General features: G+C 37.3%; 1 protein-coding gene and 4 non-coding genes across 8 annotated transcripts in view; 1 reads left to right on the forward strand and 4 right to left on the reverse strand.

The window, feature by feature from the left end:
- The window catches only part of LOC101744498 (neurobeachin), a 573,788-nt gene that overhangs the window by 343,454 nt on the left and 203,225 nt on the right, over positions 1 to 27,109 (reverse strand). For all 4 annotated transcript variants that reach the window (XM_062672222.1, XM_062672221.1, XM_062672220.1 and 1 more), the window contains exons 2-3: positions 20,727 to 20,831; positions 13,508 to 13,634 (exon numbers count right to left, since the gene is read on the reverse strand). In XM_062672222.1, coding sequence (XP_062528206.1) covers positions 13,508 to 13,634; positions 20,727 to 20,831 — 232 coding nt within the window. The remainder of the gene's footprint in view (positions 1 to 13,507; positions 13,635 to 20,726; positions 20,832 to 27,109) is intronic.
- Positions 1,583 to 1,655, reverse strand: TRNAA-AGC (transfer RNA alanine (anticodon AGC)). Its single transcript has one exon. It is a non-coding gene; the product is annotated as a tRNA-Ala (tRNA).
- On the forward strand, positions 2,868 to 2,940 carry TRNAA-AGC (transfer RNA alanine (anticodon AGC)). Its single transcript has one exon. It is a non-coding gene; the product is annotated as a tRNA-Ala (tRNA).
- Positions 6,306 to 6,378, reverse strand: TRNAA-AGC (transfer RNA alanine (anticodon AGC)). The gene has a single exon. It is a non-coding gene; the product is annotated as a tRNA-Ala (tRNA).
- TRNAA-AGC (transfer RNA alanine (anticodon AGC)) lies at positions 8,568 to 8,640 on the reverse strand. Its single transcript has one exon. It is a non-coding gene; the product is annotated as a tRNA-Ala (tRNA).

The raw sequence follows: 27,109 nt of genomic DNA on the forward strand, positions 1-27,109 counted from the left end.
TAGAGAAGCTCATAATTTCTAATTTTCTAATGAAACACGTACTTAGCAAATGTTCACGATTGACTTCCACGGTGAAGAAATGACATCGTGTAATAAAAATCAAACCCGCAAAATTATAATTGTGTAATTACTGGTGGTAAGACGTCTTGTGAGTCCGGACGGGTAGGTACCATCATCCTGCCTATTTCTGCCGTGAAGCAGTAATGCGTTTCGATTTGAAGGGCGGGGCAGCCGTTGTAGTCTGAAAAGTGAGACTTTAGAGCTCATATCGCAAGGTAAGTGGCGGCATTTACGTTGTAGATGTCTATTGGGCTCCGGTGACCACTTAACATCAGGTGGGCCGTGAGCTCGTCCACCCACTTAAGCATTAAAAAATAATATATACTGAAGGAATTTAGTTTTCATCCAGCCTTCAAACAACAATAGTCACTAATGAGTTTATTCATTATATCTGTGTGTGCGCGGCGAGTTCTCAGACAGTGTATCAAAACAATCGGTCTTAATTGAAGCAGCCCTGTTTAAATGAAATTATTTGCCTTTTTAATAATAACAATACTCAATAATTATTTGTTTTCATACAGATTATCTGATTGATAAAACTATATATTATATAATTGTGATAAATAATATATAAACAAAAATGTCTGTCTGTGATTTTGTAATAAAAGTATACAGTTAAACTTGTAAAGTTGTATTTTACTTAAAGAAAATAACGTATTTTTTGTTCATTTGTCGGTTTGTAGAACCTTTCGGGACGTTAATAGGGCCGAAGGAAATGTCACTATTAAAATTTTAATTCAAAACCTTAATGTGACACTTGGCACGTGAGTTGATCATGGTGTAGATGTTGGAATAATATTTTTTATTTATTTATTGCTTAGATGGTTGGACGGGCTCACAGCCCACCTGGTGTTAAGTGGTTACTGGAGCCCATGGACATCTACAATGTAAATGCGCCACCCACCTTGAGATATAAGTTCTAAGATCTCAGTATAGTTACAACGGCTGCTCCACCCTTCAAACCGCAACGCATTATTGCTTCACGGCAGAAATAGGCAGGGTGGTGGTACCTACCCGTGCGGACTCACAAGAGGTCCTACCACCAGTAAATAAATTAATAGAATTGTATTATAGTTTTCCTTCTACAACCATTTACTCTAGTGTAAGCCGGAAGTCTTTGTTGAGTTATGTTATTTTAATTGCAAATTACACTCATTTAATACAAATTTAGCGATAGGCAGCGGCTTGGCTCTATCCCTGGGATTGCTGAAGGCCATAGGCGACGGTAACCACTCACTACGAGGTGGGCCGTGTGACCGTCTGCCCACAAGAGCAATAAAAAAAAAAACACTCGCCCCTAAAGACCACGGCGCTGCAACCAACTAATGAGTAAACATTATGGTTTTGATGATTTTTTTTCGATAACCGACCTCAAAAAAGGTCATATATTCAATATTGGCATTGTAAATTATTGATCCTACTACCCGACTGTGGATTTAGCGTCGTCGCGTAGATCAGCAATACCGAGAGTCAATGAAGTCGCTACCAGCTTATCTTAACTAATTTGGAAGAAAAAATATATTGGAGGCGCCGGGTATCGATCCCGGTACCTCTCGCATGCTAAGCGAGCGCTCTACCATCTGAGCTACGCCCCCTGTTGATAATGGTACCAAAAAACATAATCCACATTAAGTTTATTTAATTAATTGTACTACTAACAAATTTTAAGAAAATACCTACCTAAAGCTACAAGCTAAGCTTTTCCTTTTAGCCCACATTAGGCGGGGTCGACGCCGCATATCCTCTTTTCGATTCGGGCCAATCTTACGTCATCTCTGTACTCACGTATCTCTTACACAGTACATCCAATACCGTCTTTACCATAAGGGCACACGGGGCCCGTGCCCAGGGCCCCCATTCTCAGAGGGGCCCTAAGGACCGACAACTTCTCTCACACATTTATTCTCAAAACATTTTTGTCGGGCACATTAAACTTTTTTCACAAATCAGTAATCTTATCAGAAGGTACTTACAAGGCATATACTACGCCACTATATCGATGACTGCGCCTATTCCTACTGTACTAATTAATAATATTTCCGAACGCATTCTACCTAATTTACTAAGTACACCATCTAGCGATCGTAACCAAAAAACCAGCAGCATCTAATATCATTAATGACATATTATATCATACCGTATTTGATTACCTATAATAAATGGTCATACTCAGTAAAAAAATGTTATTATAATTAGCTTTTTTTACTTTCCAAAAGGGCCTCAAATTCTTGTGTGCCCAAGGGCCCCAGCCTAATTTAAGACGTCCCTGAGTACATCTAACACTTTATAGCACGCCCTTTACAAGCTAAGCTAATAGCAGTTTATGTATCGATGCAAACAATCAGGTATTCAACGTTCGAACCGATTTCAATCAATCTTATGAAGTATTTACACGACCCTAGTTAAGTGATTCGCAGTCTGTAGAAACTCTAAACAAAAGGTCCAATAGAGATATTAGAGTATTGAAAAAAATCCGTAACTCCTAATCACCAACGCGAGCGTATGTCGTGACAGCGAAGAGAAACCGACTTTCAAATGGACGTTCCTTCATATAAGTGACAATTCAAGAAAAAAAGGATTGGAAGTTTAATTAAGTTGAAACGATGATGGCTACTAGCGGACTGTTGTGATGTGTCCGCAGCTCTAGATAATTTCATAGCAACGCTACGTCGTTGTGACATCGCCTTAACGTAAGTGAAAGAGGCACGTGCTAACCGCGGCCTTGCGTTTATAAATGTCAGTTGTTCCAGTTATTTAGATCACGTTTCGTCGGAAGGTGACCGAAATATTATAATATTAATGCAACAGGGGGCGTAGCTCAGATGGTAGAGCGCTCGCTTAGCATGCGAGAGGTACCGGGATCGATACCCGGCGCCTCCAGATACTCTTTTGTCAAAGACAAATTTCCTTTTGAAAAACATTTGTTTCTTCCAATACACAAGTCGTACAGATCACATATGATCTTGTTTAGTCATGTTGGTTAAAAATTGATTCTTTCACTGTTTATTTCTTAGATTTGAAATCTGGACAATGGAATAATTTTTAAGGCTTTACTATCCATTAGTACCATCTTAAATTGGTACAATTATATATTTCAGATCAGACCAACGTGCTTAATAAGACCTCCGAACTAAGACCTGCACCAAAACTTTATTTAACAACCTTTAACTATGCGGTTTGTGAGAGACTAACTACCCTGAAATCTCCGCGGGCTAACAGATAAGATACGCGGTGTACTCACACAGAGCAATGCGATCAGGTCCGTGTTCAAATCCCGCAGACCAAGCTTACTCAAAACGTGTTCACGAACAACTCTAGCCTATACACGTCCTTACGGATCCATCAGATCTAATAACTTTTGCATTAGACGCCTTCAGCTCTAACACTAGGAGCAGGCTTAAGGAAGCTGGTAACCGTACTCGTCGAACTCGACTTGCAATCTAACAGATGCATCAGCCCGCTGAGTTTTTCGCCGGGTCCTCTCACCGGGTTGCGATTCCGACCCGGATGTAGATGCAAATCCCAACCCACCTGGCTAAGCGTTTGCTCGCCCACCTGTCCTGGTGAAACTGTAAAGGCTTTCGGGTCAGCAGCAATCCTTTCTTCTCAAAAAAAGAGCAATTTCAACTTGTACAGTTAACTCTTCTGCGTATTTGCTGATGGTAGAACGTAATGATGTCGCTCCTGTAGGTACTGTCGCCCAGACTATTTCTGTCAGTCACGTGTGTGAGCTTATTTCTATTGCTTAGATAGGTGAACGAGCTCACGGCCCACCTGGTGTTAAGTGGTTACCGGGACCTATAGACTCCTACGACGTAAGTTCCGCTATCCACCTCGAGAAATGAGTTCTGAGGTCTCATGTTATTCGTTCATCGTGGAAGTCAATCGTGAACAATTATCAAGTACGTAGGTCATTAAAAAATTGGTACTCGCCTGCAGGATTCAAACACCGTTGCATCGCAAGATACGAATGCATCGGACATTTTATCCTTTAGGCCACGACGACTTCAAAATTGTTACTGAGTTTGAAGTTGATTTAAATACTTCACGACCGTATTTAATAGGGGTTAAAATATGAAATTGCCGTTTTATTGTAATAGGTATTTTGAATTGACATAGAACCTTTATGGTTTGAGATTTTTGAGTGAAACTTTTTTTCAAATAGTACCTATGTGATTCTTCTTTAAAAAATGTGCAACATTTGATTATAGACTTTCAGTTGTTATTTTTTATTCAGCTTAGACAAGAAAAACTTCGAAAAATCGAGTGATTTTTGAATACGAGTTCCGACGCAGAACTAAAGCTGCAGAAACAGTTCGCAATATCAATGTTGCGTTTGGAGAGAGGACTGCTAATGAACGCACCGTGCGATTTGGGTTTAAACGCTTTCGTGATGGAAATTTTGATTTGAAGAACAAACCACGTGGAACAACCATCTGCGAATAACAATGAATTGAAAGAGATGGTGCAAGCCGATCCGAGCCAATTTACCCAGGAATTAGCGGCATGTTTTTACGTAACCTTACCAACAATATTGACTTATTTGTGTCAAATCAATAAAAAAAATAAAAATTTGAAAAATGGGTGCCTCATGATTTGACTGATCTGCAGAAAGAAACACATGTTGAAGCTTGTGTTGCTTTGTTGAATCGATACAGAAATGAAGGAATATTGGATCGAATAGTGATATGTGGTGAAAAGTGGATTCTTTACGATAACTGTAAGCGAAATATGCAATAGCTGACCCCGGGTCAAACGCCGCAACAGTGTCCTTAAGCAAAGCTTACCAATAAAAAGGTAATGGTAACTGTTTGGTGGTCTCAGCATGGTGTTATTCACTATAGCTTTCTCCGATCTGGTCAAGATCATAACGTCAGATGTTTATTGTGCTGAACTCCGAACAATGATAGCAAAACTTGCAGTGAAACAGCCCCGACTCATGAATCGATCTTCACCATTATTGCTCTATGAGACCTTATACAGCACGAGAAATCGTTTTAACTCTACAAGAACTGCAATTAGAAACCATCCTTACCCTCCGTATTCGTCAGATTTTTCTCCGACGGACTATCATTTTTTTCGTCATTTGGACAATTTTCTACGGGATAAAAAGTTTTCTTCTCACGAGGCAGTACAAGATGCTTTCATACAGTTTGTAGAATCTAGATCACCAGAGTTCTATCGCAAAGGCATACATGACCTTCCTATTAGATGGCAGCAATATATATATTACAGATAATATATATAATGCAGATAATAATGGTAGATATTTTGATTAAATAAATATGTTAAATGAAAAAAAAAACGAATATCAATTTTTCAGTACAAATCGGCAATTTCATACTTTAACCCCTAATATTAACACCATGTGAACTTCGACTGTCCAAATGATGCAATTATATAAATATATTATCAAATCAATATACAATATTATAACAATAAATACAACACGTCAGACTATCAATGTTCATAAATAAATTTCCCCAGCCCGGTTCACCCCTAACGAGGCGAGTTTTCAGAAATAAAGAAACACGTGTTTCTTTTTACCTTTGAAGAGTTTATTTACGAAAGCGGCTTCATCGTAACTTCATAAATATATTTTCTAGTGCTTTCGTCGAATACAACATTTGTTAAGAGATGGAATTCAATCGCCTTTCTTATTAATTCTTTGTCACTAAAGTAATGAGCAAAAAGCCTATTTATATGTTAAGTTTGACAGTCTGGTCCGCATTTACGTGAATCGTTTGAATCCGAAAAGAGGTTATAATACGTATTGAAATTTTTTTTCTGATGTGTTTACAGAAACACCTCTCAGGAATGTACGTTTTAGATACCATAGTATTGTAAGGTTTGTTGTAAAATAATTAAAATAAAATGTATCATGTTAAAGTTAAGGCAATTATCGGATTGCCAAATAGCAACACTGTTGGTGGGAGAAATGCCAGCAGTGGGGACGTGACATAATAAAAAAGGCGGTAGTCTGAAAAAACGGGACAGCAAGCAGTGTATTCAGTAGTCAGCAGATATCTAAAGATTGTACAAGTGGAGTTATAATTAAAGCAATACAGAATTGAGTGAACTACTGCAATCTGTGGATTATTTCCTGACTGTTGGAAGCGGAAGTATATTAGAAATGACAGAAATTGCCATAATGTTTTGGTGTACTTTACGACAAAATAAAGCGTCTAAAAATAAGCAGATTTGTAAATTGTTTAATTCGTGTAGCTGAAGTAAAAAATTTATTTTGGAGGCGCCGGGTATCGATCCCGGTACCTCTCGCATGCTAAGCGAGCGCTCTACCATCTGAGCTACGCCCCCGGTTGATAACATATCGGAAATTACATGATATGTTGTAGATAAATCAGAGGTACTGCCTCGAGCGAGGACATGCCTTATCTCACTGATCACGCAAACTCCTTTCACTCGCGTTCCGACGGTCAGTAGCACCGACAAAGAATCAGACATAAAACTTCACAGCGAGAAAGCAAGATTTAAAATTATATGTATACTAGACGTACTCGCCCGCTTCGCTGGGCCTTTAAAATTAACATTATTATTTTTATTAGGGAGTCCAACACTCATATAAATATTAGCCTATCCAATAAGTACGTGTATTTTCTACATGGATACCAAGTTTCAAGTCAATCGGATGCATGGTTCAGTAGTTATAACGGAACATCCGTAGAAACCACCGTAGATTTATATATTAGTATAGAAGAGTATTCGATACAATCTGTTAACCGACTTCAAAAAAGAAAGACATTATTTTCATGTGTTAATAACAGAACTTGTTTCAAAGTGAATCAATTTTGATGATTCTCTTTTGCATTTCTTGGTGCTTCTAAGTTAGTTCTATTTAAATTATATCTAAATCTGAGCAGTAGTTCAAATTCACAACGCGGACGTAACAAGTTAACTAACTTTTAACCTCGGGCTTCACTCGCGTTATTTTAGGGATTTATTTTTCTGTACACAAGGTACCCAGGTTCCTGCTCTACAGCTTGGCAACGTGTATTGTCGGTTGAGTATTTAATGAGTGAAACCGTTAGAAACAAACAAAATTTAATATTTATAATATTACTAGCTGATCCGGCAGACTTCGTAGTGCCTCAATCGATAAATAAAAGACCTAAACCTTTGTATAAAATAAACTTTAAAAAAAACAAAAGGAATCCGTCCGACACATTCTTGTTTTTATTTTATTCCGAGCATTTTCATATTTAGCTACCTTTCAAACCTTCTCTGGACTTTCACAAATAATCAAAGACCAAAATTAACCAAATCGGTCCAGCCGTTCTCGAGTTTTAGCGAGACTAACGCACAGCAATTCATTTTTATATATGTATATAGATAATATAACATTATAAGTACACATGTACATAGTATATTATATAATATGTGGATTACGTATTGATCCGAACATGTGTGATCAAGGAACGAATAATATCGTATCGTAAGAATTAAATACGAACAATTGACGTTACAATTGATAAACTGAGTTAGCAGTACGCAGCGGCTCGACTGTACCCCGGCCTTGTTGATGTCCATGAGCGACGGTGACGACTTACCATCAGATGGGCCGTAGTCTGCCTACAAAAAAGTTTGAGGGCAGCCGTTGTATAACACAAGCTCATCGAAAACTGAAGGTGAATAGTCGCATTCACGTTTTGATGTCTGTTGCACTAGTCACAACTTAACACCAGACGAGCCCTAAAACCGTCTGCCAATTAAATAAATATAACCAAATACGTCTGCTATCATTATTTTAAGCGCATACGAGATAAACCCGCTATTAATTTTATTGAGTGTAACTCAATACATTCATTATTGTTATCAGATGTATTTATTGATTTATTGTCTAGCTTAGATACCGATATAATATATAGCACAAATTAACTTCACGCCTTAGGCACATGTGGTTTTTTTTTAATCAGCAGTCTGGTGATATGTCTCCGGATCTTCGTATCCTAGGAATTGTTATAAGTAATGGATCCATTTCACAATCGCACCCCCGCTACGAGAGCAGAGGTCATTTTTTTATTGCTTGGATGGGTGGACAAGCTCACAGCCCACCTGGTGTTAAGTGGTTACTGGAGCCCATAGACATTTACGAAGTAAATGCCGCCGCTCACCTTGAGATATAAGTTCTAAGATCTCAGTATAGTTACAACGGCTGCCCCGCTCTTCAAACCGAAACGCTTTACTGCTTCACGGCAGAAATAAGCGGGGTGGTGGTACATACCCGCGCGGACTCACGAAAGGCCCTACCACCACGAAAAATCCTTATCCTCACTACCTTGACATTGCAACCCCTGATCATGCTTCCTAAGCGCTATGATATTATTTTCGCTCAAACAACATTTGAAACAGGTCTTGTCAGTCTGTGGCCAACACTAGGCTGTGCTACTGTCCCTGAACAACGGTGACCATTAACTATTATAAATACCAAAACTTCATGTGTGAATTTGAAATTAAATATCAAAATTAATAATACAATGAAAAAGGCTTGGAGGCGCCGGGTATCGATCCCGGTACCTCTCGCATGCTAAGCGAGCGCTCTACCATCTGAGCTACGCCCCCTGTTAACGTTTAAGTTTAAAATAACGCTATATTATTATAATGAATAAACCTTAATATAAAATAAGTTTTAAAATTTTATTTCTATGAGACGTTAAAATGTCTTGTTTTAGTGCATTTTATTAATCGAGTGCCCGTAACTACGTCAGTATATGTTTTCTTGCAACTTGTAGGTGGACAATCACAAGGCTTGCCTGATGGTTAGTAGTTACTCCAACCTATCAGGACCATCAGCTAAATAGCTTTCAATGAATGCTTTACGGTAATAAATTTGTTTCACTTACGATTATCACGGATTTGTCATTTATCAGCTCATTATAATAAATTAAACACGACAACACTAAAGAAGATGAAGTAAGCATCGGATTCGGGAAAAACTCAAAATATTTTTGAGATTTCAAAAGTAACCGTAACGACCATGAAAAGTTTCGATCGTCCATTTTACCATCTAATGACCTACCTTAGCTTCAGTGATGGTGACTTTTTTTATAATTTTTACTCGGCACCTGTGGATAAATGATTGCTCAAAAATAATAAATTGAACTCACGACTACCAGGACATCACAAATTTACAGGAAGTTTTTAGTCTTGTTATTTCTGTTGAAATCGTTGTTTTTTTTATTATTTATTTTTTTTATTTATTTTTATGATTGAAGGATTACTGGTGGCCCGGAGGCCTTTCCAGTTTCACCAGGACACGTGGGCGAGCAAAGGCTCAGCCAGGAGAGGTGGGATTTGCTAGCAGCTACCCGAGCGCCTCCGAAGGAGACCTAACAGCTCAAGAGTAGCTGCTTCGCGATTGAATCTACTACCGGATCGGAATCGCGACCCGCTGAGAAGATCCGGCGAGAAACTCAGCGAGCTGATTCATGGGTTAGGTTGCACGGCGAACTCTTTGTCGAGTTCGACGAGTACGGTTACCGAGGTCCCTAAGCCTGCTCCTAGTGTTAGAGCTGAAGGCGTCTAATGCAAAGGTTATTGGATCTGATGGATCCGTAAGGACGTGTCTAGGGCGTCGACGGTGACTGGCTCCTGCGTGATCAGGATTCGGGAAGTAGTCAGCGGCGGCAACGATAAGGCGATTATCATGACGCGAAATCGTTGTACAGAGCAATCATATTACGTGCACAGTAAGATCAAAAATTCATGTATTTTCTTAGCTATTTTTTAGACTGCTTTTTATTTGTACGTTTTCGAGGGAAATATTTTTAATTTTTTTTTTTTAAAGTGCACTTTCATTTTTGCATCTTCTGTATGGTATGGTTTTATTCATACGCCTACCAGGATTGCATACAAAATCAAAAGTGGAGAGGTAGTTTTATTTCTTTTCCAAACAAGGCTTATTCTATCGAGACTGATATTTCATTTTGTTTCATAATGCTTGGGTTGTTTGTTTCTTCAGATTTTACATTATATAAATTAATATTATATCAACATTGATTTCAGAATTATTTAAATGTTTGTTAGAAACGAAATTGTCGGTTTCATTAACTTTGAAATGTTTCACAAGTTAATAATTTTGTTTAATAAATTAATTATTATTTATGTACCTACTTGATGTCGTATTTATTATTTCAATCGAGTGGCGCTAGGTTTGCAAAATGAACAACATGGATATTATGCAAAGAAGTGTTTTAAAACGGGATCAGACAGTTCTCACGATTACCAGGACACCATGAAACCAAAAAGGTTTAGTAAGCACAAGCTTTTTTCTCAGTAACTCATCGTGTATTCCCAAGATTACCAGGACGTTATAAACAACCAGGGTGTATCGAATAGTATTGTGTTTTTTAACTAGATATTATTTACACTAATAGGTACAAGAGAGTTTCATAATTAATTACGTCCCACACTCTCAAAGCCTTTGTTTCAGCAACCAGAGAGGGTTCTTTGGTGTAAATATATCAATAAATTCTAAAATAGCAAATATGATGGGGGCACATTAAAGAAAATTTCCAGAAAAAAAATCTATTCAAAATTTCTGAACAGTAAAATCTTGAATTTTAATTCCTTCATGTTCACATAACAACTAGGATCGCATAGACGGAAAGAAGTAATATTGGCCACGTGTACACCAATCCAAATATAATAAATATTTCACTAAAAAAGAATGGAAATAAATATTTATAATAATGCCATTGTTACGAGTATAAAATCTATAAAAGTGAAAGACAAAATCGTCGAGCATATGAAAAGAGAGTCCTGGAACGCTTTGATTAATGCATAAAAATTCATTTTAAAAAATACACACAACGAACTAAGATAAGATTAATAATAAAATATAACATTTGTAAGAAATTCAACAAAAATGAAAGTGTCACTTGGGCCCACAGATGGCCTTTTACCGTTGCATTAGAATTATTAATGAGACACGGACGAGGGAACGCACTTAACAGCAAATGAGGTGTAATTCAACACGACGCTTAGAGAGCTGACATTCTACACTTCTTCATTACACGGAAACACTGACCTATATTTCTTATGGCTGCAAAAAGTAACGCGGAATAAGGAGCATGATGAATCACGACACGCGAGGTATTAGGCTAGTATGACACAATAGGAGGTGAGCTGAGAACGAGCGCCGTAACAATGACTTCGTGCTTTAGAAAAAAAACAGAAATCTTCGTGATTAGTTTGTAGAAAATAAAGGTGCTCGTAATTCTATGACTTTGTATATTTTTTGAGAAGGGCACTCTAGGAACATAAAACTGAAGCCGGGTGCCATAAAACCCTAGGTGACCTAAAACACAGCACAAAATATATTGTTTTGTCGCAATTAATCCAGGAGATCACAACCCAAGGAATTGTAGAAGGAATCGACAGTGAAATTAGTCATTTTCTGAACAAGCAACTCTAATTTATTGTGTTTGCTTGTTAAAGATATATACATAATATATACATGCATATGCGCTCGCGTGTTTTCTCAAGTTCGTGGGACAACAATAGTAATAACACTGCAGAATATAATCTAAACGACATTCCCGTAACATTTTCTGCATAATAATATGTATATGTATGTATTCCACAAAATATTTCAATAATTTTGCGTTTTACACTTCTCTTATTTATGTCATACTAGCTGACTTCGTACTGCCTCAATCGAAAGTTTTGTATAAAATAAACTTATAATAAACAAAAGGAATCCGTCCGACGGGGACACATCAAAGGGAAAACAAAATTGTTATTCTTATTTATATTCCGTGCATTTTCATATTTATCTAACCTTTGAAACCTTCTCTGGACCTATATAATTAATTTAAGACCAAAATTAGCCAAATCAGTCCAGCCGTTCTCGAGTTTTAGCGAGACTAACGAACAGCAATTCATTTTGGTATATAAAGATTTCATATTATTATTAATTTCCAAAATCAGAATTTCAGATAATATAATGTCAAAACAGTAAACTATTCGGTAAATATATATTTTTTTAAATATAACGTATAATTTTATTATTATATATAACTCTACCTAGTAAAATAAAAAAAAACTTTTTTTATAAAATGAAGGGAGGGGTTAACAACCATTTTAGTACCAGGACTCCATATTATGTAAGAGGTGAATACAAAACTTGCCGTCTGCAGTAAATTTTTTTCACTATGGAATTGGAACAAAACCAACAGAAAAAGAGACAATCTAGTCTTCGAAGATAAAGCTTAATTTGCTACTTTGATGAGTTGGTAAAAAGTAAAATTTTGGTGGTGGATGAATGGTAAAAAGTAAAATTTTGGTAGGTTCGATTCTCGTTGCGTCAAATGTTTTTCACGGAGTTCTTAATAATTTAACGTATATCCCAGACTCAAATCGTGTTTCTCAAGCTTACCAGGGCACCATAATGGCAGTAGAGGATGGATTTTTGTTCTTTTTTTCTGACACAATTTATAAGGGTTTTAGATTTTTCTCACAAATACCAGGTGAACATAACTATATGAGAGCTCTCTGTGAAATATTCGCAAGTTTTTGAAAGAAGTTAAGTATGACAGAAGTTATACGGCATATCAATGTTAGCACGGTATAACCCACACACACACTTGTGAACCTAAAGACGCCATTTGAAGAAAGTAATTTCTCAGGATTACCAGGATAGCATAACGCTTCAAGAAGTATACAAGTGGTGGTTGCACTTAAGGGCGCAGGTAAGAAAAAAAGGTTCGAATGAGATAAAACATAGGCGTCCGCCCCCTTGCATTAAGCACACCGATACCATCCACCGGATAGATTGCTGTCTCGCTCTTTTATTTTTTTAACCCGATTTGTATACGTAGTTTTTCAATGGGAATTTATGGTAAGCAAAATTCATTGGAGTGGAGAGAGGTAAAAGTGGTAAACTGTCGAGTACGGTAATTAAAAAAATATATGTAGGTATTTGAAAGCCCAGGAATTGTATTACATAATGGTTATAGGATCTTGAGAAGTATGTATAAAATTTGTGTGTTTTCTTCAATTAAATTTCACGCTCATTTAATTCATCACAACCGGGCCTTGAGTCATGTTGTTTAAGTCTCAAATTTTAATCCTAAAGTAGGAAGTAACTGAAAAACGGGCAATCCTTTCTTTTCCTCCTTTCTTTCCTTTCAGACGAGCAGGCTAGCGATCTTACCGATAAGGCTACGAATGATACCAACTATAAGTTTACCACGGATATCTCCCGGACTACCATGACTTTTAAAATTTGATCATATTTTCAGAATCTATATTACATAAGAATCAATTACAGTATTCAATGTTCGATGTAATAATAATTAGGAATCATGAATGTCTTACTTTATTTGACTCTGAAGTTGTGTAGCTTTCAAGCCAAGTTCAACCATATATCCTAGACCGTAGGTACATTTAGCAGTGATCGGAACATAATATAAAGGCGTATACATACCGGCGACGACGGTCTCCGCTCGCGGTAGCCGCTGCAGCACGTGGTGGATGAGTCCCACGTCAGTGCACGCCTGCAGGTTGCGGACGCTCTTCCGCAGTATCGCGATAAACACCGACCATATCTCGGCCTGGAACCAAAGATAACATCGATTGGTACTCTGACAAGAGTGATACGACATACGAAACGATACAGATTTCTACACGCGGACGGGTAGGTGAGCTCACGGGCTCAACCTGAGAAAAACATTACTAACACTAACCCTAGCAAGAGCAGTACTTCGCTGAATCTGCCTCCGGATCGGAAACGCGACCCACTGAGAAGATTCGGCGAGAAACTCAGTGGGATGACAGCGAGCCTTACTTAACCCCCTACCCAGCATAGGCAGAGAGCTGGTTCATTAGTCATTGCAGTAAAATGAATAATTTCGTTTTAGCAATCCACCCACCCGCCTTCATAAATTTTCTTAATATTTTTGCATGTATTTCACATAAAAAAAATCACGAAGGAATTGTCTAATTGATAGTGATAATTAAATTAAAACAAAATGCATTACTTAGAAGTTCTAAGTGCACGCACAGATGGAATAACACTGCGACATGATTGCATTAGATACACGGTAGGTTTCATACTCTATTACTATTACATCATTCGTAGCTATGATGCGTCTCTTAGCACTTTTATTTATATCTACATCAATTGCTGTTAACAGTAAAAAAGCGTATTACAAAAGTAGTAATTTTAAAATACTACCTTTTTTCCACGCTATTTTTTACCCGACCGTATATCTTTGTAACGGAATCTATAAATATCAAAGTAATTTTCAACAACTTAAAAACAATAACAATTTTCAATTAGTCTAATATCGTGACTAGTAATAACTAAGATTAAATAAAATGTAGTTTACTTTTAGGTCGGTTTCCTATTCAAGCGAGTTTTTCGGTTTTAAAACTATACACAAGTAGCTATATTATTATTACTACAAATACATCGACAACCCTCCTGACCGAAAAGTACACGAACAAAATTCAATTATACAGAAACAACATGGCGGCGTAACAAATGAAATATTAAGCCGGTAGCGAGTTATACATTCGCAATGAGTTAAAAAGTTTAAATGAAACCGCGGGACATTTATAGCTTACTGAAATATTGCCTTGACGACCTAGGGTTGCCAATGAATCTAATTTTAACATTTTAGACTTTGTGGTCAGTCCTTTACCGTTTTTATTTTTTTTTATTTTTTTATTTCCTAGGTATGTTAACGAGCTCACAGCCCACCTGTTGTTAAGTGGTTACTGGAACCCAGACATCTACAACGTAAATGCGCCACACACCTTGAGATATAAGTTCTAAGGTCTCAGTATAGTTACGACGGCTGCCCCACCCTTCAAACCGAAACGCATTACTGTTTCACGGCAGAAATAGGTGGGGTGGTGGTACCTACCCGTGCGGACTCACAAGAGGTCCTACTCCCAGTAAATACAGTACTACCGTATGATAATCACACGGGTGCACATGTTTCTGTCTTATCGATCAAGTTCTACTTTTTTTTATTGCTTAGGTGAGTGGACGAGCCCACCTGGTGTTAAGTAGTTATTGGAACCCAGGACTGGGCTGAAATGAAGATGATTATTTTAAAACATTAATCAACTGAGATGAAATTAAATAAGAAGAAACACTAAATAGACAAAATAAAACAAATCACACAACTTCACTCCTCGCGTACCCTCCCGCCAAAAAGTCCCCCTATGAAACAAATATTCAAAAAAGCCATAGCTAACCGGGGCTGAATACCGACCGATATTGCCAGATTCTAAACAATATTATTAGTTGTCCAAAAATTTATTTATCCGCTGGCCACTCGCGGTTTCATTACAGATAAATCCGGAGTAGTGCGTCAAAATCCGAACGTCCTCATTCAAAACTCTGTTTGAAATAAACAGAGGGCTGTGTGACACGATCCGCGGACCGGAGGGAAATATTTTTAATGAAATGCTTTCACATGGTTCGCGTTTTTAATTCAGCACGGCTTGATTCGTGCCAGCGCGGATGTGGTGTGAGTGCATGACCCACAAGCGCCCGTATATTTAAAAAACAAATGTATATAGTTTATTTTTTACACTTATTTGGGTACGTTAATTAAAAGTATCGTTTTCATACGACGCGAGGCTCCGGTCCAAACACGATTACGAGGCGCGGGTTTTGTGTGTTATTTATCTGAGCCGTTTTAACTGTTTGAAATGTTTTAGTCAATTAATGAAAGTACTAAATATTATTTTCAATTTGATTTTCTGTATTTGTACCGTCAATTGTACTTTTTGGTATTTAATTTTCGGATTTATTTATTTATTTATTTTGTGTACAATAAAGCATAATCTCTCTTTTTTTAACAATCGTTATTATTTTTTTCGGTTTGTATAAGGATCGACACAGTCAATCAATGTATTTCGTTAAGAAAGGTTTTGTTTAATCATTATATTGCAATAACTACGTTGAGTTTTATAACTGATTTAATACAAATTAAACATTTTTAAACCAGGACGTCAGTGGAAGCGTGGAGTTGTACAATCCACTCGTCCACAAAAGCAGTTTTACGGGCTCTAACGAGACGACTTGTAATTATATTACATTCTTCAACCGTTAGCGGAACAATCTCGGCGAGATTACGAGTCGGCGGGACGTTCGAGCCTCTCTTGCGGAATTTTGCAATTTTTTTCCCCGAGATAATTGTTTTTTTTTATTGCTTAGCTGGGTGGACGAGCTCATAGCCCACCTGGCGTTAAGTGGTTACTGGAGCCCATAGATATTTACAACGTAAATGCGCCACCCACCTTGCGATATAAGTTCTAAGGTCTCAGTATAGTTACAACGGCCGCCCCACCCTTCAAACCGAAACGCATCACTGCTTCACGGCTGAAATAGGCAGGGTGGTGGTACCTACCCGTGCGAACCTAAAAAACGTCCTATTACCTGTAATTATGCAAATTATAATTTGCGAGTTTGATTTTTATTACACGATGTTATTCCTTCACCGTCAAAGTAAATCGTGAACATTTATTAAGTACGTATTTCATTAGAAAAATTGGTACGCGCCAGCGGGATTCGAATGCCGGTGCATCGCTAGATACGAAGGGACCGGTCGTCTTATCCTTTAGGCCACGATGACTGGTCTATACATATCACCGAGTAACACTGGGTGTGCGGCTTTATCCTTTCCAATCTTCGTTCCCGTCCAACTTTGTACTTCATTATGAGTTAAGACGCACACGGCTCATTAAAGTTTCAAATATAGCGAGTGAAACTTTTTAGTCTAATGTATTTTACATAGCATAACAACCAAGTAGCTTTAGTATGCGGTCTTCTTGTCCTTAATCTACACGCAAGATCGTCGCAGCATGTCTTCTTGTCATGCCGCATAAGGATTTTCAAGTTACGACCGGTACTGGTGGTAGGACCTCTTGTGAGTCCGCACGGGTAGGTACCACCGCCCCGCCTATTTCTGCCGTGAAGCAGTAATGCGTTTCGGTTTGAAGGGTGGGGCAGCCGTTGTGACTATATTGAGACCTTAGAACTATATCTCTCAAGGTGTGTGGCGCATTTACGTTGTAGATGTCTATGGGCTCCAGTAACCACTTAACACCAGGTGGGCTGTGAGCTCGTTCACACATCTAAGCAATAAAAAAAAATTAAAAAACCTGTCTTAGCTTAACACTCTTGGGTTATATCTTCATTAGAAAAGGCATTGCAACGTGCCATATGGAGCCCACTGAGTTTCTCGCCGGATCGTCTCAGTGGGTCGCGTTTTCGATCCGGTGGTAGATTCTGGGAAGCACTGCTCTTGCTAGGGCCAGTGATAGCAACACCTCCGGTTTGAGCTCCGTGAGCTCATCTACACGCTAGGGTAATGCTGATATAGCCTCTCAAGGCTATCAGCATAGGTAGGAAAAAAAAATCTATATTATGGAGTAATTTTTCTTTTTCTCTTTCTTATATTGGTGTTTCGTTTACTTCATCCGTTCTTTGTTCTAGGAATAGCGTTTTATTATTATTATTAACATTTACACCAATATTTTGATTTCGAAATACGAAAAGATAAAATGAACACAATTTATTAATTTTCCTGTATTTCCTTAATAAAGTCAAACTGACATTATCTTTTTAATTAGGATTCAAAAGTTCAATGAATACGCAAAACCAACAACATTGCAAAAAATAATCACCAACAAACATACTACGTTTATTTCAACAACTTAGATAATGAGGAAGCTTAGAAAAAAAAAGCAAATATTATTTCTTTGTACAAAGCATCTCTTGAGAAATATATCTCCCATTGGCTGGCTGGTTTTGTGAAAATTCTGGGCTCTCAGCCCCCGTCGTCTATCACTCGAGACTGTCGTCGTGTCGCTGTGATCCTGGTACTCCGTGCGCACGTGATGTATCACTTAATTAGATTAAGACAGGAAAAACAACCTCCACGTTCTTCTGGGAGCCTTGTGAACATTGTACGGGGTGACTCGGCTCTCTTTAAGATTGAAATTAGGAATAAACATTCTTCATTTTACGATTTGCGTACCAAATATAAAGAAATTTCATAAAGAAAAAACATTTAAAACTAAAGTTTTAAATGTTTTTTCTTTATGAAATGATTCTTAACTAATATTCTTAATTAATGAAACTAATGATTCTTAAAAGAATCATTAGTTCCGTTGTTGAAGTAACTCCTGATGTTTTTTTTTTTTTTTTTTCCTACCTAAGCTGATAGCCTTACGGGCTATTTCAGCGTAATCCTAACGTTTGTAGGTGAGCTCACGGGGCTCAAACCTGATGACGTTGCTAACGCGAACCCTAGCAAGAGCCGTGCTTCGCAGAATCTACCACCGGATCGGAAACGCGACCCACTGAGAAGATCCGGCGAGAAACTCAGTGGGCTGTGTCTGAGAGTTAACTTACTCATCGAGCCCTTTGTCGCAAGCGACGGGTTCGACGAGAACGGTGACCGGTGCTTGAAGTACCAAAAAGCACCGTTAGTGGATCGGGAGGATCCGAGATGACGTGTTTTGGGCGACGTCGACTGCTTTCCATTCTGTCCGCAGGATCGGGAATGTAGTTACCGGCGGCCACGATGAGAGGGTTCTCGTGTCGTGCCGCTTTATCGAAGTGGTCCTGATGTATTATTCGGGTAAGCGCTACGATTTTTTCCAACTCTTATTTCACCTGAGTTACCCAATACCCTGCCCAATTCAAGGACCACGGATCCAACACCAAAGATTAAATGCAGACTCTAAAGCAAACAAATACAATCTAAGAATGAACATGTACAAATCAGCACGGCATCGCCTCGCGCTGTCCGCTATTCCATTTAACATTAAATCGTGTTCGGAACAAAAGGTTCAAATTTATTCTGTGAAATAACAAACACGCTAACTGGCATAATCCGGCGGGGAACATTGCATCGAAAAAGCGCTTATCCATATTTATGCGATTCCGATACACGATATTGTTTACGGTATTCGAAATGGCAATTATACTAATGCTCGGGGTGATTTACGCTCGTTGTTACGTTTTTACGCGCATCCCGAGTACAAAAATACATTTTAAATGTTTCGTAATTAATCCTGAATACTTGAAGATAAACTAGGAGGATCTCTTTAGGATAACTGTTATGAAGTTAATGTTATTAAATGTTACAAATATAGCCCTTTATAGAAAGGGTTTTCGTGTACCAGGATAGCATAACAAACAAGAACGTCGTCATTAACTGAAGAATGGTATCTTTAAGAAGCGAAGATATACAAAAAGCAAAATAAATAAATTATACCAATAAATTGTATAGTAAGCTTGACGACTAACAAAAAAAAATTAGGCATCTATTAACATACACCTATCAAAGGGGTTGATGCTTCACTTAGTTTCAACAAGGCAACATGAATTTGAAGAAGTGTTCTCGAGCACTTCGGATTTGATATAAACCCGACCCTCAGAGGGCGTGGCCTTCATGAACTACAAAAAAGTCGATGTAAAAAAGTTTAGAAAAGGACGACGAATAGTCTGTCATTTCACTCAGGTAAGTGTGCGTCTTGTTCCAGATAGTAAATAGTATATTTAGTTTGAAAGATTGTACTTTATTGATTCATACATTTTTAATTTAATTTAAATAACTATAGGATCACGCTCCAGACTAGTTATAAGGTCTCAAATGTATGAAATAAACAGGACGGATGGTAGATACCAATATATTATACCTGTGCGAATTCACAACACTTCCAACCAATGTTTTCACCGATAATATCACCATACCGTATATTTTCAGAAACGCAAATACCAGGTAGTAAGAAAATATCAGAGTATTTTAACGCGATACGAACGATACATTAGCATTGTACATAATCGTGCTTATTACCCTATCCTTATCACAAGTATTAATGTTTTCGCTAAATGGTATCATAAAAGCCATTAAGAAATTCATAGGTACGTGTTTGCAAACGGTTATTTCTTCATTTACATTTTTAATCTATATATTAATAACGTAAGACCTATATATTACATATATGTAAATATGACATGATATATGACGGACGGAAATGTATGAAATGTGGCACAAACACAATTTATATGGAGAAGAAGGGCAGATATTATAATATTTCTGTGACGCTTTAAAAATAAATTAAATAAACAAAAAACACACGTATGCGTTTTTTGTTATTGTTTTTTATTTTAAATGTTATATGATTTTAATTTAAAAAAATATAAGCAAATGAACTGTGCAACTTTTGTTAAAATATATGTAAAGGAAAACGTTTTTTATGTCATTTTTTATATAAAACCTGTGAAACTTTTTAGTTTAAGATTTTTTTTCTTATATACTATATCGACTGAACTCTTTGTCATTGAGAAAAAAGAGGAGTTAAGTTTTACTTAATTCAATGATACTGTGTAAAATAATAATTTGTGGAAAATAAAGGCTTTAAATATTGTTTTCTTAATATTGTACAGAAAACGCAATTAATCTTTTATTATTGTTCAACCATTTTTAGAATATTCCATATATAGTACAGCCTTTAACAACAGCTTTAATAAAGTTCACACTTAAAATTTTAATGGATTATTTAGAGACAAAATTACGATTAATCTAGTATGATTCACGTGTTGATACACGAAGACATCCAGACTACATCTAATAGTTTTACTACTTTAGAATTCTGTGCAAGGTTTGTCTTACCTGCAAGCTGGGCGGGCAGTGGTCCAGGAGTTCCAGCATGTGCTGTATGTTCTGCGCGTCTTGGATCACGAAATTTAGCTCCATGTCGAATTCGCCGCCCACCAGCTGTAAACAAACAAACATAGTCACAAACACAACATTCCCACAAAAACTTAAGTTGTATTAGAGGCTAGCCGTACTCGCCCGCTTCGCTGGGCATTCAAAATAAACATTATTATTTCTCACCCCCACAAAGATTCTCATCATTAACGCCCCCGCAAACTGGTGTAGGGAGTCCAATACTCATATAAATATTAGCCTATCCATTAAGTACATGTATTATCTACATGGATACCAAGTTTCAAGTCAATCGGATGCATGGTTCAGTAGTTATAACGGAACATACGTAGAAACCACTATAGATTTATATATTAGTATAGATTTCTGAATACAGCAATGTTTTTTGGGTAAATATTGTGATTTTCGTCAAAGCGGCCTCCCGACTGAGACGTCTTTGTTCGTTCATGTGTAAACGCCATTGGATCTCGGCAACCGATTCATCAAAATCTTTTCTTTCGCCCCGCCTCAGTGGTCCTGTCTTTCAAAGAACGTTCTAGCTACGTAACTTTTATATTCATGCTTGCGTCGACTTCTGACAGCCTGGTGCTAAAGATGTAATCTACACGAGAGATACGACAAACACATAGAAAGAAATTTGATTTTTTTTTGTTGCTTAGATGGGTGGACGAGCTCACAGCCTACCTGGTGTTAAGTGGTTACCCGAAGCCCATAGACATCTACAACGTACAACTTAAATGCCGCCATTCACCTTGAGATATGAATTTTAAGGTCTCAGTATAGTTACCACGGCTGTCCCGCCCTTCAAACCGCAACGCATTATTGCTTCACGGCAGAAATAGTTAGGGCGGTGATACCTACCCGTGGGGACTCACAAGAGGTCCTACCACCGGTAATGTAATGTACGGATCTAATGAATTACACACTAAGAGTCCTTGATTATTATTACTTCGTAAGTATGTATATAAAATTGTCGAACACTTTTTCCTTCAAGTTTGTGACCGAAGGAAATATTGGCTATATATTGGAAACGTGAAGAAAGGACAATGGTGTGTTCTCGCCGTCGTCATGTTCGACGGACATTCAATTTGCGCAATCGGTCAATCTCTGTATAGGTTCTGCACGCCTGGTACCGGACCATTGTGTTCGTCACAATGGGATCCGACACTGAACATGAAAAATAGAAGAGTAGCCATATTCTTATGCGACTTTAGCTCAGTTTCCTCCACCCTAATATTAAACTCGTCAAGGCATATATAATTTTAAAATCATTATCTATTAATTGATACACACCGCATACTTAGCGCCGACTCTTTTTATAATTCTATGGTAACAGGCATTACAGAATCGGTTCATTCCACACAGCTATCAAACCCTTATGGTGTCAATATACCAGGATAGAATATGATGAGAGAACTGATTTTGTTCAATATGTTTTCCAATCTACCATATTCTATGTTTTAATGTTTCCAAAACTTTCTGTCGGAGTTCAAAAGTGAGATTTTATTTTAATGTTTATATGAATTTTGGGAAATCTGACATTTGAGCTATTAAAAGAGAATTTCATTTTCAGTTTTGACGTGAAGATCAGTGGAGCAGGAACGAGACGTAGTTACTTTTTTTTAAGTTAGGTACGCGATTTTTTGTTGTCCTTGTAGACAGACGAGCTTACGACCCACCTAATGGTAAGTGGTTACCGTCACTCATGGAAGTCGAGAATGCCAGGAGCATGGCCAAGCCGGTACCTACCATAAATATAGAGTAAAATATAAAACATTTCATTATAAGGAGCAAACCAATAGTCGGTTGCTATTTTTTTTTTAATGCAATATAAAATAATTATACAAAGATAGGAGAACAATAAGGCAAATTAAAAATACGAAATCTACAATTAATAAAAATTACACAACAAAATTCAACTATCGACAAATAGCACCTAAATCGTTCGCGACCACGCGAACTCTAAAGCATGTACTCGTAAAGTCGGAAATAATAAACGCGTGATTAAATCGAAAATCTAGTTATATACGGGACAGAATAACAATATAAAATCTCGTAAAATTTTGCATCAAATTTGTATCTTGTTTAAAGCAGATTATCATTAGCACGGGTTATGCAGCGTTCGTCGATGGAGCGACAGGTCGGGCCGGTACTGGTGGCGGTGACCGCCGGTAATTTGATTGCTTGCCCGCCGGTTATTGTCGCTCACGTTACCGACCCTGTATCCGGCGGACTGATCCGGATCCGGCTGTCGCAATTTCAGTGCTGTTGTTTCTATCCGTTTGTGAATTATTTTAAACAAGTCGATTCACTTTTGTTTTCGTCGCCTATATTTTGTTTAAATTACCTAATTTTAATTTAATTAATCTACCTCGTTTTTAAATGGCATTGGCATATTGGCAGTCGTAAATATTTAAATATTCTAAGACATAATAATATTACAACACATGCTGAGGTAATTTTATTTATCTATTTATAGTTATTGACGATTTATTTATTGTATTTACAATTTTAGTCGGTTAAAGGATACTTTTTTTTAAATATCAATACTACACTAAAGAAGATTATACTATCTACATTAATAGATAAATATAATCTTAAATATTGAGCTAAGATAATTTGGGTATTTGGCAAAAAAAAAAACCTATTTTGAAAACTAGCTAGCGTAAAAATAATATAGTTAATTTATAAAATAATATAGGGGTTATTCGTCCTATTACAGCGTGGCCCATGTACCAGGCGAGCATAAGCACGGTGGAGTAAAATAAACCAGACGTAGGTACATTAACATTCGCAGCGTAATTACGCGGAGTGGACCGGCGGTGGCACCCGCTGGGAAATATTCCGGATATCCGGATTTATTATCAGACGAAGTTACGTTTTCGAACGCCATAGTTTATCTATTCGTAACAATATTATTAGTCTCTTATTGTCCCGATTTAGATATTCAATAATAACAAGAACCTCAATCCAACTAATTGCTATTTCTTTGAAAACCCCCATTATTTTGTGTACTTATGCGCCAGTAGACTCCAGGGGATCACTATCGCCGGTGGGCGATCTCACGGGGCCCAGTCTAGGAGGGTTTGCTAAAACTAGCCCTATCAAGAGCAGTTCTCGATCAATCTATCACCGGATCGCAATCGCGACCCACTTAGATGATCCGGCGAGAAACTATTTGGGTTATTTGATGATGATGGTGCTGTCAATAAGTTTTGAGACTAAATGCAAAAATACAGTAAGATCGAATCGGACTATAATAAGATCGGAATCCAGGGAAGGAATCCTTTGCGAAGATAAACCTTCTTGCTAAAATTTAATATTAAAATAAATAATATGTATTTATTTATTTATTTATTGATTTGCTTCACAGATAGTTGCGACACACGACTAAGATGAAACGGTTTATGTGGCCATCATTTCACAATCCCAGGATATCATAGATAGCGAGAAGTTTGTCTCCATCTTTCGTTCACAATAATAAAAAAAGAAACTAAAGAGTCTGAACGTTACCATTTCGTTTCCGTACGGTATCAAGCCGCGCAAGTCGGGGCATTAGTTACGGGCGAGACAAAGTGGCCATAAAATCTCACACAGAAACGTCGACGTGACAGATCGTATAGTGCAACCTTCTCAAGCTTCTCGCGCGGTACAAAGGTTGGCTAAATACATTTTAGGATTCTGTGAAAACGACAGAATTAGCCAAATTGACGTCTCAAACCACAGTCGCTCGCTCGTTTGACATTTCAAAGAACAATTTAGTGAATTGTAAAATCGTTATTCAAAAACTCAAAGGTTCAAGTGCTTGCCGTACATTAACTAACTTAGACCAGAGGGAGCACTAAGCGCCGCACATTACGGCTCAAACGGGACTCAAGCCTTTCGGCTTCTCTAAGAAATGGCACATAAACAACATCTTTATCTCTTCACATTGTATACAGAGCAGCGTAACTCTTACCGCCTAAAAAATTAAGAACATTTTCGTTCACTATTACATTATTAATTCTAATCGCTGTCCTTGTCATGTCGCACATGTGCCTGACTTTTATAGAAAAGGATAGATAGATGTACTACCTACGTAAAACGCTTGCTATCCATATAGAGAGGGGCTTTTATCATCATACTTACGAACGACCCTTTTTTCGTGCCACGTCGCTTTTATCCCATAAGCTTGTATGAATTCCTGCTAAGTCATGAGGTCCTGGTACTGCGATTAGACGAGTGTTCCGAATTTCGAAGTAGGTGTCATTTGAATTTTTAACAAAAAATTAAGAAAGATTTTTTTTAAAGGACACAAAGTTAAACTAAAAAGGGTTAAAAGTGCGGTCTTCTTTACCAGGGATTCATATTTTAAAAGTGGTGTTCCGGTGGTGATCGAATTCCCCTGAGGGCAGTTATGGAACATTAAGAATTCACACGGTTATCGGGAACGCAGCTCAAGTAGGAAGACGATTTTGACGATTCGTGTAGGCTAACCGACCGCTTTATGTTCAAGTATTTCTCGTACTTCAAATAATAACAAAAGCTTGTGGACACAACCTGCCTTCTACTTACTACTGTCTCTCACTGTAAAGGTTAGTTGCGAATCCAAAACTACCATAAATATGCAATAAAAGTACCAGGGTGACATAAAGAGCAAGCGATGTCAATTTGCAATATGGGATGCTGTAACCCCCTGCGGCTATGGGCCGAGAGCCGCTTGAATAGAACACGGAGGGGTCTTACCCTAGTCGTTCAAGTTTGGTTTGATGGTTTAAATATTTGCTGACAGGCGAGCTTTAATGAACTATTCAAGGACTGAATGAATGTACCCAGTCGATACAATAGAATCGTGAGAGCTTTTGTGATTAAAGGCTTTTAAACGAATGTTAGATTTATGACTTATTTATTTTTAAGCAATCGAATTTCACCAATGGAATATACAATATTTTATCTGATATTTTTAGGTATATGTGAAACTACTTACTTTTCAAAGGCCAATTCTACTATCGAAAACCAGAATAGCTAGGTCTTTGAGTCAACTGAGTTGGTAAGATGTAGGACAAATAACCTGGTATGAAAGTCGGAGTCCGCTTTGACACGTGAGGTCAAAGGTTCAATTTTAGTGTCTAAAGGGTATCCCCACCTCTCAAAAGGCAGCATGAATGACTCCCGGTGTACCCTATCCGAGATTATCAACTTATTTCGTAGCTAAGAAGCTAATTAAAGTACTTAGTTTTAATTTTTATCTCGAAAAATATAAGTTACATATTTTTGCGGTTCAAAGAGAATAAACCGTCCAATAAAACTTTTCTTGCGCATCTAGTGTCGTATCTCGTATCCACATTTTAGTGATGTCCACGATTCAGCAGTAAAAACGTGGACACAACCAAGTAACAACAGTTACCATTACAGTACTGTTATAGTGACTAGAGGACAAACAACTTTATCTCCACAGAATTAACATTTATTATTGTATTTTATAAGTATGTTGTCCTATTCCATGTCAAGGTTGAACATCATGAGATTTTTATTTGAAAACAAATCTGAGGGTTGGCACGCACACAGAATGCGACCCGTGAATTTCAATAATTTCGTACTTAGAGTACTTTGAATGTTAATTGGCTTCGAATTATGCGATGCGATAATGAAAATTGCACACGGACGATAATTTAGAAAATATTACAAGGGAAACCCAAGTGGCGAAACTAGTATCTATATATTATAAATAAAACTATGTTTAAGTAAACACCCGTTTGAAAAAGTTTTTTTTAATGATGGATGGACATCACGACTGTATGAAGGTCCGCCATTTTCAGATTAAAAAGCACAAAATGGTATACCTGCTTCTAGTCAGAAAGATATGAAAACATAACACGTCATTTTTTTTTCATAAATGTTCACGTCAAGAAATAGGGCTTGAACTTTGTACATTTAAATAATAGTTATGACGGAAGAGGCTAATTTAATATTCAAGCTTCATATTTAAAGTTTAGTTTAGGAAAAAACAAATTTTAATCACTGTTTTTGACTTTCATCATAACATCCTCTCTTCCCATGCAAAGTCGGGACGGGTCGCTAGTGTTTTTATATCAATAGTTAATTCGTCTTTCAACATTAGTATAGCGTGATAGGAAATATATTTTTAGATGGAGATACTTATCCAATAAAACCCTCATTGCCGACATTAAAGACAACAAACAAACAAAATATTCTTAAACGTCTTATTCACCGAGGAAATAACACAAACTAAATATAATATGTATTTTACATAAAATATGGTAATAAATGAACGCCGAATTAATTTCACAAACTTCTCAAATTTATATTGTATAATTAACAAATTG

This window comes from Bombyx mori, chromosome 14, assembly GCF_030269925.1.
Source record: "Bombyx mori chromosome 14, ASM3026992v2".
Classification (NCBI taxonomy): domain Eukaryota; kingdom Metazoa; phylum Arthropoda; class Insecta; order Lepidoptera; family Bombycidae; genus Bombyx; species Bombyx mori.